The 13,504-nt window shown below is 40.6% G+C and overlaps 1 protein-coding gene across 5 annotated transcripts in view; it reads right to left on the reverse strand.

The window, feature by feature from the left end:
* ATOSA (atos homolog A) overlaps window positions 1–12,485 on the reverse strand; it is an 81,083-nt gene extending 68,598 nt beyond the window's left edge. For 2 of the 5 annotated variants that reach the window (XM_081116729.1, XM_081116727.1), the window contains exons 1-2: window positions 11,494–11,916; window positions 10,566–10,680 (exon numbers count right to left, since the gene is read on the reverse strand). In XM_081116729.1, coding sequence (XP_080972855.1) covers window positions 10,566–10,581 — 16 coding nt within the window. In that variant the 5' untranslated portion in view covers window positions 10,582–10,680; window positions 11,494–11,916. The other 3 variants (XM_081116730.1, XM_081116731.1, XM_081116728.1) reach the window with 3 other exon arrangements.
* Between the last annotated feature and the right edge of the window lie 1,019 nt (window positions 12,486–13,504).

A 13,504-nucleotide genomic window follows, 5' to 3' on the forward strand; every position in this document is an offset into this window, starting at 1 on the left:
TATAAAGACTAAATAAATTGTATGCTTTTCTGTTAGTAAAAAAAGAAACAAAAAGGAAGGAAGAAACAAACAAGCAAACAAAGAGAGAGACTAATTTTCTCGGTGCCATGAACCCATGCTGTGTATCCTTGGAAGTAAAACAGTTACCAATCCCTACACTGGCCAGTTATATAGTGGCACCTCGGTTTGCCAATGTTTCAGAACTCGAATGGCCTTCCAGAACGGATTATACTCGAAAACTGAGGTACCACTGTATTCTAGGTGCTAAGCCATGGGTTCTCGGTCTTTCCCACAATCCTTAAGATTGATGGTGTTAGAACAAAAAGAACTGAAGTTCAGGCAGGCTATATTATTTCCTCAAGGTCATCTGGCTGGTAAGTGCTGAAGTGAGAATTTCTAAGTCTGACTGTAAAGCCTTAGGGTATCAACTCTCCCTGCAACACAGCATGCTACTAAGAAGGACCACTTGGAGCTAATTTTATACCAAACTATAGCCATCATTTCAATTGTCCTCAAATGTGTAACTAAATATACATTTATTAATCTAAATGAATTTCTAGTTGCTATAATGTCAGGATAACAAGGGAAAACTTTAAAAATAATAAAAATCAGGCACTGTGTGAATGGATATTTTTAGACAGAGTGGCCCCAACTAAGATGCAGCTGGCAAGACTGCTCATGTCTATAAACATTCCTACCCATAGGTAAACTAGTCATCATATACACAGCTCTTCACAGCTTACAAAGCTCTCTGACACATGATCTCACCTGACGCTCTGAATCAACACTTTATCACAGATGAGAAAACCTTTAAATAACAGAATGGGTCCCAAATCTGAACTCCAAATCATTTGAGTCTTTTTCCTATAAAGCTCTCCAACAATTCAATCTTTCAATCTCTCCCCTCTCCCCCCCCACACACAGCATGGTGGATGGAAGGCAGAGAGCTCCAGCAAATGTTTGCCTGTGGATCCTTTGTTAATCAGATGTATATAAACTGGGATGACCTATACCAAATAGCTTTTGCCTATTGCTTAGTTATTTCACAGAATTTTATTTCAATTTAGTGAGATTTAATCAATTTAAAAATATAACTTTCCTTTAAGTTATACACAAGTGTATTTTAAATCTATTTTTTTTTAAATTGGGTATAAAGTTGTGATAATAGCCTAATAGTCAATAATTCAAACAAATCCCTTAACTGGCAGAATTTCAGTTGGTGTCAGAAAAAACAATCAATGATTGCTAACCATCAGCTTCTATTCCTATTTGATCCACAAACCTTGAGACATACTAGTCCTTCATTCTTTCAACAAATGTATTTTAAGCAACTCCTATGTGACCACAGTGCATCTACGTGTATAAGGCTATCTGCTATGTGACCAGAATACAGCTGTGAAAGAGAGACAAGGTTCTTGGCCTCATGGAACTTAAAAGTCTAGTTTGAAGACAGACAATAGAAGGAGAAAAATTACAAGATGTGATATACGTTATGAGAAAACATGACTGCTGAGATGCAGAACAAAGAGCATCTAATGTGATAAGTAATAATGGCATCTAATGTTAATTGAGCACATTAGATAGGGTCGTCAGAAAAAGCCTCTCTGAAAAATGACATTTAAGCCCAGACCAGCAGAATGACAAGGTGTTACCAACATGACAACTGGAGAGAAAGGCTTTTGGGCAGAAGGAATAGTGCATATATGGCCCTGAGAAGTAATCGAAAACCTAAAGAGTGGAGAGTGGGGCTGGGCATGGTGAACCAGGGAAAGAGGCGCGAAAGGCCTTCTTGTAATTTTACTGGATGAGTATCTTTTATACAGATAGGAAACATGAGAAAACGCAACTCAGATTATTGCTAGGTGTCTTTGGTATTTCACATGGACTATTGTCTAATAGTTTTACTAGCTACTGGCATTTTTACCCAGTCCATCCTGTTTCAGTTTAGTAAGAAAGTGACATAATCAAGAAACTATTCTGATTTTTCACCCATTTGAGCAAAGTCAGAATTAACTACTGACAAGCTGACTTTTATTTACCTACTGAGAAAAATACTCTTTCCAGGTACGACAATTTTGATTTTTTTATTACAAAAAAAGTCAGTATTCAGTTATTCTAAGTTTAATATTCCCTCAGTTTTTAAAATTCTCAGCCTCAAATGGGGGGGCGGAGGATTAGCATAATTAGATACAAAGTTGAGAAGGACAAAAGAATAAATATAAATGTTCTTCATTTAACAACTAATTTCTTCTATATTTGTTCACAACGCAGAATGCTCAGGCCTCAAGGGTTTCTTCACTTTTTGAAAAGGAAATAAAACTTATTTTTTATAATCCTCACCTGAGGATTTTTTTATTTATTGACTTTATAGAGAGAGGGGAAGGGGGAGGCGAGACAAACAGACAGACAGGCATCGATGTGAGAGAAAAACATCGATCAGTTGCCTTCCATATGTGCCCTGGCTGGGGAATCAAGCCCACAGCCTAGATATGTCCCCTTACCAGGAACTGAACTCACGATCTTTTTGGTGTACAGGACAACGCTCCAACCAATTGAACCACCCACCAGGGCGAGGGAAATCAACCTTTCAGTCACTCTCCCTACATACACACGTGCGTCTCAATTCTGCCTTCCAATGACAGTGTTCCATCCACTGAGCCATTTCCTTCTTGCTGAATGAAGGGCAAAACATGCACAAGGAACCTCTATGTCAATCCCGTTAGTATCTCAATCTCAGAAGTTGTATCAAGTCAAGTAATTATATATATGATAGCTACTAATATGTCAAGGCCCATCAACGTAAATGGATGATAGACCAACAGTAGCCCGTTTTTTGTGTGTTTGTTTTTTAAAAAATATTTTTATTAATTTCTAGAGAGGAAAAGAAACATCCATGTGAGAGCAAAACATCGATGAGCTGCCTCCTGCACACCCCCGACTGGGGATCGAGCCCGAAACCCAGGCATGTGCCCTGACCGGGAGTCCAACTGGCAACCTTTCGGTGCACAGAACTATTCCCAACCAACTGAGCCACACTGGCCAAGGCCAGTGGCCAGTTTTTGACTTGAGATTACAGTGAATATAAAAAACACATACAGCTGAATTAACCCCTTTCTTTTGTCCTACCCTGGTTGACTTAATTTAGAATATGTCCAATAACAATAGCAGTTCACTTTTGAATGTTTACCATGTGCCAGCCACTATACTAAGCATATTACGTACATGAACTTATTTAATTCTCAAAATAACCCAAAGGCAAAGTGCTATTACTTCCCCCAAGTAAAGATGAAGCAGCGGCGAAATAGAGAAGGTAAGGGGCTTTCCAAGATCATAATATTTATGAAATCTGTTTTCAGTTTTCCTCAAGCCTATTTTTAAACCAATTTGGTCCCAATATTTTATAACATTTTAACAAAACTTACTGCTACCAGTCAGAGGTTAAGATTATGTATTCGAGGTTACATCAAATCCCGGCTAACCCTCTTACTAGCTGTGTAACATTGGGTAACTTACCAAACTTCTCTCTGTGACTCAGTTTCATTTATCAAGATGACAACAGCATCCAGTTCCTTGAGCAACTGTGAGGACTGAATGAGTTATACATGCAAACTAGTTGCAACAGTGCCTGGCACACAGTATGAACAAATATTAGCTGTTACTATTAAGACTACCATCACCATCTCCACCTGGGAAGGTAGCAAAAGGCTACTCTATTTAATCTAGTCAACATTTCTTTTATTTCCTCCCAACATCCATCATTTCTATTGTTTGATTTACAATGGCTGACAATGAACTATTCTTAGCAAGTAAGCAATGCAGCTAATTCCCTTGCTATTTTTTTTTCTAATCCTTACCACTTCTTTCCTCCTATTTCAGTAGCCCAGGAAGGAAATGTTTGAGGTTAACAGGGTTGCATTAAACTATGGTTAAGTTCATAAACCACTACAAAACTAAGGCTAAAGCCTAAATTAGTAATATAATCAGAAAGGGGGTATCTTAGTCCATTTGGGCTGCTATAACAAAATACCATAAACTAGGTGGCTGAATAGACACTTCTCCAAAATGGACATACAGATGGCCAATAGACATATGAGGTGCTCAACGTCACTAATCACCAGAGAGATGCAAATTAAAACCACAATGAGATATCACCTCAAACCTGTCAGAATGGCTGCCATCAATAAATCAACAAACAATGTTGGCGAGGATTCGGAGAAAAGGGGACCCAGTGCGCTGCTGGTGGGAATGCAGACTGGTGCAGCCACAGTGGAAAGCAGTATGGAGTTTCCTTAAAAAATTTAAAATGGAGCTGCCTTATGACCCAGTGATCCCACTTCTGGGACTATATCTGAAGAAACCTGAAACACTAATTTGAAAGAATATATGCACCCCTATGTTCACTGCAGCATTATTGACAATAGCCAAGATATGGAAGCAGCTTAAGTATCCATCAGTAGATGAGTGGATAAAAAAGCTGTGGTACATTTACACAAAGGAACATTACTCGGCTGTAAAAAAAGAAGGAAATCTTACCCTTTTGCAACACCATGCATGGACCTAAAGAGTATTATGCTAAGTGAAATAAGCCAGTCAGAGAAAGACAAATTCCATATGATTTCACGCCTATGTGGAATCTAGTGAACAAAATAAACTAACAAACAAAATAGAAACAGGCTCATAAATAGGGAACAGACTGACAGCTGTCAGAGGGGAAGGTGGGTTGCGGGGCTGAGTGAAAAGGGTGAAGAGATTAAGCCAAAAAACAGAAAAGCCCTGGCCAGTGTGGCTCAGTTGGTTGGAACATTGCCCCTTGCACCAATAGGTGGTAGGTTCGACTCGTCAGGGTACATACCCAGGTTGCAGGTTCGATCCCCAGTCCAGGCGTGTGTAGGAGGCAACCAATCGATGTTTCTCACTTTCTCTCTCTCTCCTTTCCTCTCGCTAAAATCAATAAAAACAAAAAAACCCTCATAGATACAGATAACAGTATGGTGAATACCAGAAGGAAAGGGGGGGAGGAAGAAGAGAGGGTAAAGGGAGGGTAAATGGTGATGGAAGGAGACTTGGCTTGTGGTAATGTATACAGATGATGGATTCTAGAACTGTACTCCTGAAGCCCATATAATTTTATTAACCAATGTCACCACAATAAATTCAATTTAAAAAAAAGAGAAATAAGAAAAAAAATTAGGTGGCTTATAAACAACAGAATTTTATTTCTCACAGTTCTGGAGACTTAGAAGTCTAGATAAGATGCCAGCAGATTTGGTGAGAGCTGGCTTCCTCATTGATGGCTTTTTACTATAACCTCAGATAGTGGAAGGAGTGAGGCAGTTTTCTTAGGCCTGTTTTATAAGGACACTAATGCCATTCATGAGGGCTCCACCCTCATGACCTCATCACCTCCTCCTATCATCACCTTGGGGATTAGGATTTCAACATATAAAGTTTGGGGGGGGAAATGAACATTCCATCTATATAGCATGGGTAAAAACTAAGACAGTACTCCTTTCAGTTTTAACCTCAAAAAAAAAAAAAAAAAATTGGTATTTTGCTTGTGGAACAGGTTTTGCACAAATAGCTCTAACTTAAGAATCATAGATGGCCTACAATGTGTTCAAATATGAATTGAAACACAGTACGTTTAATTTATTTATTGATGATTTACTAGATTTTATGGGCCTTCATGTTTCATAAGAGTTAATAAGCTCAGATAACACTCTTAGAAATGTCTGATGAAGAAGAAAAAAAAAATATGTCTGATGAAAAAACTGTTTCTAACCAAAACAAAGAGTATAGCAAATTGACATTTATCTTTTAAATTAAAAATATTTTGGTTCTATTCACATTATTGTACAACACCATAAACTTAAGACTTTGAAACTTTGGGGACCTTTGAAATAAAAAATGTAAGGTTGTATTCCATTATTTTGAAATATGTTTTTATAAGAAAAAAAACACTCATTTAAAAATAAATATAATTAGAAATACCGTATATTTATAACATAATGCTTTAATTACTTCTACACAAAGATCACACTTTAGACTTCTCTTGAAACACTGGACATATTCAATACAGGTCTAGGACCAGGTCCAAACTTGACGTACTTGAGTACAAGGTGGAGCAATGTTATTTAACCTTCCCAGCTGCCCAGCTTTACTCAGCAGTTAACAACCTTGAAAACTCTATTCCTAGGAAGCTTAGTACACCCATGTCACATCCTACATAGAGCAATTAAACTATAATTGTAATAACAAGTGACAATACAAAGAATTAAATTACACATATGGCAAGCATTCTTTTGCAGTTTTTATATTTTCTCAGATAACTATAGATTAAAAGCTGATTAAATCTGCTTGAGCCTTAGAAGGTTGAACACTATGAATATAAAACAAAACAAAATAGTGTTAGGTTATTGCACATGTGGTTATTTCCTTACCTTGGTTGAATGTATTTTGTAACTGACCAACATATAAGCATCTGTAATGTCTTGTTTAACATGATCACGGTTATCATTTAATTTATATCTATGTACCAAACACTGTCACATTTCACTCTAACAATTATGAGAAGTTGGAATTACCCCATTTTATAGACAAAGAATCTGAGATTCTCAGGGATTAAGTAATTTGATGAAGATTACGTAGCTAGCAAGTAATGTAACAAGGATACAAATACAGGTCTGATTCCAAAGCCTGTGCTAATAACATGAAAGAGTCATCTTTGGCAGCATTGCCCAAGTGATGTTATGTAACTGCTTAAAAATTTTAAAAATAAAATGATTTACCTGAGACAATGGTAAAATACTATTGACTATAGTGAAATGTGGCCATTGCGCTATACAGTAACATCCTGATGATCGGAAAGTATGGTAGAAGCTCTCCTAACTTTCACTCAACCAGCTAGCAAGATTGACCAATGCTTTCTGTACCCTCCATAAAAGCAAACTAAAAGACACTAATAGCTAATAGGGTTTAGCATGTCCTTGGAAACATTGTTTAGCTATTACGTTGATGAGGAAAAAAAATCTATTTCTAGATGGGGCCACTGTCTGCATGGAATTAGCATGTCCTCCCAAATCTGCGTGGGTTTCCTCCAGTTGCCTCCCAAAGATGTGCATGTGAGATGAATGGCGTATCTAAATTGTCCCAGGCTGAGCATGGGTGTGTGTGAGGCATCCTGCCATGGACAGGCATCCTGTCCAGGTGGTTCCCACCTGGTGCTCTGAGCTGCTGGGAAAGGATCCAGCCACCTGTGACCCTGAACTGGAATAAGTGGGTTGGAAAACAGTTATCATCTTCCCCCTTTGTTTTGGGGTGTTTTTTTTAAATTTTGTTTTTATTAATCTTCATAAATGTATGTATAGCTCTCATTTATTTCAATGTGTATTATCAGAAGTGTTGGGGGTCCTTATTTAAAAATTTGGTGATGTTTTTGTGACCAGAGATATGCCATAGAAACTTACCTCTTGTTTATATGAATTAGCCTGCGGTAATACTGGTTTTGTTATACGTTGTTTGCTTAAAGCTGCAGTTTCCAGGAACCTATCCATGACATTAAGTGAGGACTTAGTGTACTTTCTAGTTGCCTGCACACTTTTACTTCTACTAGGAGAACTGTATGTTTAATAAGTATCTGGTGTTTGTTCCCAAATCCGTTTATGCCACTCAAAATTAACTAATTTATTTAAATATTATATAGACCAATAAAATAAGTGCAAAAAAAGTTATTTCAGTATAAACTATGTTGAATACTTTGGAAAGAGCATATTTTGATGAAAGTAATTTTGTTGAACATGTACTCCCTCTCCCTCCAAAACATATTCCTATAAAATTATGTGAAACATTAAAAATAATTTAAAAATTTTTTAATTTAAAAGATTCTACCCTCAGATTGCTCTGCAAAGTCTTACCCCACTTAAAAAAAACAAAACTAGGTGTTCATTATTTGTGTGGTTTATACAAAAAAAAAAAAAAATAGATCATATCTGACTCTGAAAAACAGGCCCCATTTCACCCCCCAAAAGGGCTTGATCCTACATCAAAAGATACATGAAATAATTGTTTTTTTTTATAATTTCTCACTTAAACCGACTTTTTCAACTAGCCAACCAACCATCACACCCAATCATGTAGGCTAAGAGGCTGCTGTTGTACTTATTTAGAAACTCTCTGAAGCATAGCTGTATCCCACTAAGCAAATGTCTAAGTTTCTACATTAGAATTCATACACTTTACTCAGATTCTGAATGAATATCTGAAGAGTTCTCCTATTTACTCTCATTTTATAGAGAGCTCAGTGTTACAAATGGTGGTTATCAAGCTCTCTAGCCTAGAGACTTAAAGCCGCGAAATTAAAAGGAGGCAAGAATAAGCATATTAGCAAGGAAGACTGTTGACAGCATGGGAATTTAAAAATCAAATCTAAAAAACCAGTAATCTGCTAAAGTGGTTTAAACCAGAGGCAAAAAAAAAAAATCTTATACATTTAAAAAATCTCTCTTTAGGGCATTTCTAGATTATGACAGAATAGAGTTGAAATTCATAACAATGCCCCTTTATCATTAAGTAAAGATTAAACTACATTGATTCTATATATCTTTCTTTTTTTTTTTAAAGGGCAAGGAAGTATTACTATTTTAGAGAATTCTGTCCACATATCATGATTACAAGTGAAAATATTTTTGGCATTTAAAGAGTAAAGTTTCAATTATCCAGAAAATTCACTCATATAGGACAGTTTCTTAGACACCAATGTAGGAAAAAATGAAGTATCACTGTCATCAGCTAAGTGTTGCCCATAACTGTGCCTTTCCAACTGCAGGTCAGGAAATCAATTCAATGGGTTGTGACAGCAATTTTTAAAAATAGAAATAGAACAGTAAATACAAGCCACATTGCACAAAGCAAGGTAAGTTTGTTTTGTGAAAAGTTTATTTCAGTATTTCTCTACTACTTTGCAAAGGAAAATATATTACTTACTCTGGGTCCTGGTCAAAAGAAACCCATGGGCCTAAAGACTCAAATTATTATTATGAAATATAATTACAATACTAACCTGGCAACCCCATCATGTTTACACCATCATGCTTAAGAAAGATACAATTTTAGAGGGGAAAAGAAAGTTACTTCTTTAGGAGTCTGGATGAATAAATTTATTTATTTTCCCTAATAATCTATATCAGTACATAACTAACATTTTATTGTGTTTAGTACTACTTTTGGCTAAAACAGAGATTGTGTGCAAAATTTTTAAACTGTTTACAATCTTAAAGCAACTTTTAACAACAACATAAAACCCCAAAACAAATAGTGACTTTGATTTTATTTGCTTGTTTGTTCTAAGATGCAATTACTGACCTTGGTGCCATTTTTCCAAAGTCACTGATGTAATCTAAAAGTCTAAATAAACCTGGGATTCCACACAAACAACCTGCATAGTAGCAATGTACTTACTAATACTTCATGCATAAAAAGATGATTTTAAGAAATAAATACTTTAAACTAAATTAAGTATGGCTTTCTCTGCTTCTTCCTAGTGCATTTTAAAAGACACTAATTCCAAAGACATATTTTAACTAGAAAAGAAAATGTCTTTCTAATCCACTTTGGAAAAAATATGGAAAAATAATCAGTTTAATACATATCTTTTTTTAAATAAGCAGCTAATTCATATGAGGATAAATTAACATTTCCACTCCTAAAGTCTCAGATGTGGAAGGAACTTTGTCATCTAGTCCAAACTCCCTACCAAATACAATAATCCTCTTCTTACAATCTTCTTTGGAATCAAATCTCCATCTGACTAAAGAGCATTAACTCCTAACTACTATTACATTAAAATCTCATCTTGATCCATGTCATTAATCAAAAGGAAACTGATAAATGAGTTGTCAATTCCTCTTAAGTCCTTAAAAAACACTATGTATACATTCTTCTCATAAGTTCTGAAAATACAGGTTTGGAAAGGAAATGACACATTTACTTATCATCAGGGATTTCAACAGCCCTCACAGTCCATATATTGATATACTGAATAAGGCCCTGGAGTACTATGCAGAGTTTTAGAGTTTGCCTAAAGCACAAAAATCAGCTAATGAAAGCAATACTACTAATAATAAAATAGTCTCTGTCAACTCAAACAACCTTCATTTTTCTCAACTTACCAAGTTTGAATTCTTAAATTGAAAAACCTTGTAAACCTGTTCAAAATTGAAATCAGATTGACTTTACCTAAAGCGAGTAATGTAACTCTAAAATGATACCAAGTACTGTGGCAACAGTTACAAATGCTGTTCTTGACAATTTCACTTGGAGTTACAGCAGAACCGCTCTTGAAACTACTTCAGTTTTGAAGACTATCCTCCCATCTAGATCCTAACTCTTTCTTCCTTGTACCTTCTCTACCTTACCAGCTGGAATCTGTAACAGAAACAAGCAATCATATGTAATACACAAAGAGTTTATCTTCCCGCAGAATTAGGTTAACGCTTCTAAAATGGGACGTAGGAAAAAAAAAACACAAAAAAACACACACCAAACACCTACTTAAATAAATCATTTACCTCTGTCGGGCTTCATTTTCACATCCAATTTCCACCCTGGGTTCTGTGAAATACACGTGTGGGTTCTCTCTACAGTCTCGCCGCCGATTCAGTGGTTACTGCTGTTTGCAAAATGCTAAAAGAGACCAACATAGAATCAATCAGGTCCTGCGCTAACACTCAGACCTTGCAAGAAAACTACTGTTAACAGGCCTCTTCCTGGCACTGACTGCGGTGACAGCACCATCGGCAGGTTTGAGAAAAAAAAAAATAAGAAAAAAAAAATCAGGACTCTTTCTGCACCGCCTCCCCCATCTCCTCCGCACCGAGCACCCCTCTTCCCCGCCCCTGGGCTCGCCAGGCCAAAGTGTCCTTCTTTGACACAGTGTCTCTGAACCAAAAGGAAGATCTATTTATAACCTGGAGGTACAGGCAAGGAAAAAAAAAAAAAAAAGACTCAAGCAACACAAGCTAACTAACCCCTTTGTAAAAAAACAAACAAAAAAAACGCCGCTGGGAACAGTGGCACCTCCGCAGCGTCCGGTAGGGAAATCTCCGACCTGGAGCCGGGGCGCAGGAAGCTCTTCAAGACCCCCTGGCGCCTCCCGGAGCGCTCCCCGCCCCGCGGGGCCTCACCTGTGTAATTACCCCGGGGCTAGCCTTCCAGCCGCCGCCGCGGCCAAGTTTACACAATAAAGAGGGTCCGAAAGCGCGGCGAGCCGGCTCCTCGCGCCCAGCCCCCCGCCCCAAACGAACTCCAGGGGACTGCCGGGGTCGCCCCGCACCGCCCCGGCTCCGCGCGGCGGGCCCGAGGTGGCCCGGGGCAGGGTTCACGGCCGGGCGCTCCCCGCCCTGCGCAGCCGCCCGCGCGGCCCCGGACTTCCCTCAGCCCCGCCGCGCCAGCCCCGCTCCCCGCCGCAGAGTTGCTCTCATGGCTCCCTCGGCCGACCTCTGCCGCCCAACTCGCTCTCCGCTGCGGTCCCGAGCCCTCCTCCTCCGGGCACTTCTCTCGGCCGCTCGCCCGGCGACTCACATCACACTCCCACCTCAGACCCGAGGCTCGGAGAGGCGCAGGGCCGGCGAGAGCCGAGTGCGGCGCGCGGCGCCCCCCGGGGCTGCGTTAGGGGACCATGGGGGCCCGAGACGACGAGTCGGACGCGGCTCCCCGGCGCCCCCGTGGCCATGCACCCCCGCCTCAGCGGCCGCCTCGCTCTGCTCGCCGCACTCGGGCCCTCGCCCCGCCGACGCGCACCGGAGCCCCGCGGCCCCCAGCCGGCCCCGCGTCTCTGCCAGCTCTTCGCCGCCCGCTGCCTCTCGCTCCGGCGCCCAGCTCCCCGGCCCCCTCGCTCGCCCAGCTCTTTCTCTGCTGTTTGCCCTGTCAAAACACTGCCCGGGTCACGTGTCCCAACAACAGCCAACCCACCGCTCGTCACTTCCTCCCCGGCGGCCTCCGCGGCGGGCGCCCAGTTGTTATGGCAACGCCCCGCGCGCCCCGGGGCGCTAGCTGGGGGCGGGGGGGGGCTTGGGTGCAGGTGCCCCAAGGCTGGGAGGGCGCGGCGAGTAGCGGCGGCGCGCGGCCCGCCGAGCCCGGGAGGCCCGAGCTGCGCGGGGCGCTCCGGCGACGGTCGCCTCCTGGCTGAGCTCCGAGCTCTGAGCCCTGAGCCGGCTGTGGCGCGTCTGGGACCAGGAATCCGAGCTGCGCTATTAGAACACAGGGTAACTGGGGAGATGTCATCCGAGGGCCTGCCCCAGACGGGGAGGATAATTTTAGTCCCCTCCTCCACGCGCGAGGCCGGCGCAGAGCGGGGACGGAGCCGCGGGCGGGTTGCTGCGCACGGTGGGACTGGGTCTGCCGTGGTCAGGCCGGGGGGTGGGCAGCCGGGCGCGCCAGGGATTAGGGAGTTTAAGGGCAGGCACCAGCACCCTAGATTTCCCCCAATCGCTAGGGATTTTTTTGAACCCAAGCTCCCGAGGCACTCGCTGTGCTAAAAATAACTTTTATAACATCGAAAACACTGACTCATGCCAGGAGGACACTTTTGACACCATGTTATTGTTGGGGAGCTGTAATTTTCTTGTTGTGCTGTAACAATGTGACATTACATTTCATGTTGTGATGTTGTGTCATCGCTCAAACACAAACAGATGACAAAGATTTGCTGTAATTTAAAAAAGCAATCCTAACAAGCACTGAAGCTATTAGCTACTCAGTCCCTAAGCAAAGCACATATGGGGTTGTGAGCTCAAAACAGAGGCAAGCAGAAGTACGAAATTTGCCATGCTCTTTGGTTTCATTAGAAAAATACATTTTTTTTAGAAATAATTTTGCATACAAGAATCACAACAGGAAAGGTCCATAGGTGGTTTACTTTGGTCTTTGTGCTTTTCTGTGGTTTACAAGGTTTTACAGTATGTATTACTTTTACATCAGAAAAGTTTTTGTGAAGTACCACACTGCAAATTGCATTTTTGTTTGTTGCAGATCTATCAAATACGTTAAATTTCTTCTATGAAAAATTAGTAACATACTCTAGATGTATGTACTGTAAAATTACATTCACAACTGCAATTATCGGCCTTAACTCTAAGATTGTATCTAATCAAAGCAGGGCAGCCCTGGCCAGGTGGCTCGGTAGGTTGGAGCACTGACCCATACAACAAAAGGTTGCCGGTCCTGGTCAGGGCACATACCTAGGTTGTTGGTTAGATCTCCAGTTGCGGCTTCAGTGGGAGGCAATGATCTGTTTCTCTCTCCCTTCCTCTCTCTCTCTCTAAAATCAATAAAAACATATCCTCGGGTAAGGATTTTAAAAAGCAATTAAAAGCAAAAAAACAAAAAACCGGAGCAGAACAGCCTTGGCCAGGTAGCTCAGTTGGTTAGAGCATCATCCTGATACAAACAAGGTTGTGGGTTCGATGCCAGTCAGGACACTTTTAAGAATCAACCAATGAACGCATAT

Source organism: Miniopterus schreibersii, assembly GCF_964146895.1.
Source record: "Miniopterus schreibersii genome assembly, chromosome: 1".
In the NCBI taxonomy this organism is placed as follows: domain Eukaryota; kingdom Metazoa; phylum Chordata; class Mammalia; order Chiroptera; family Miniopteridae; genus Miniopterus; species Miniopterus schreibersii.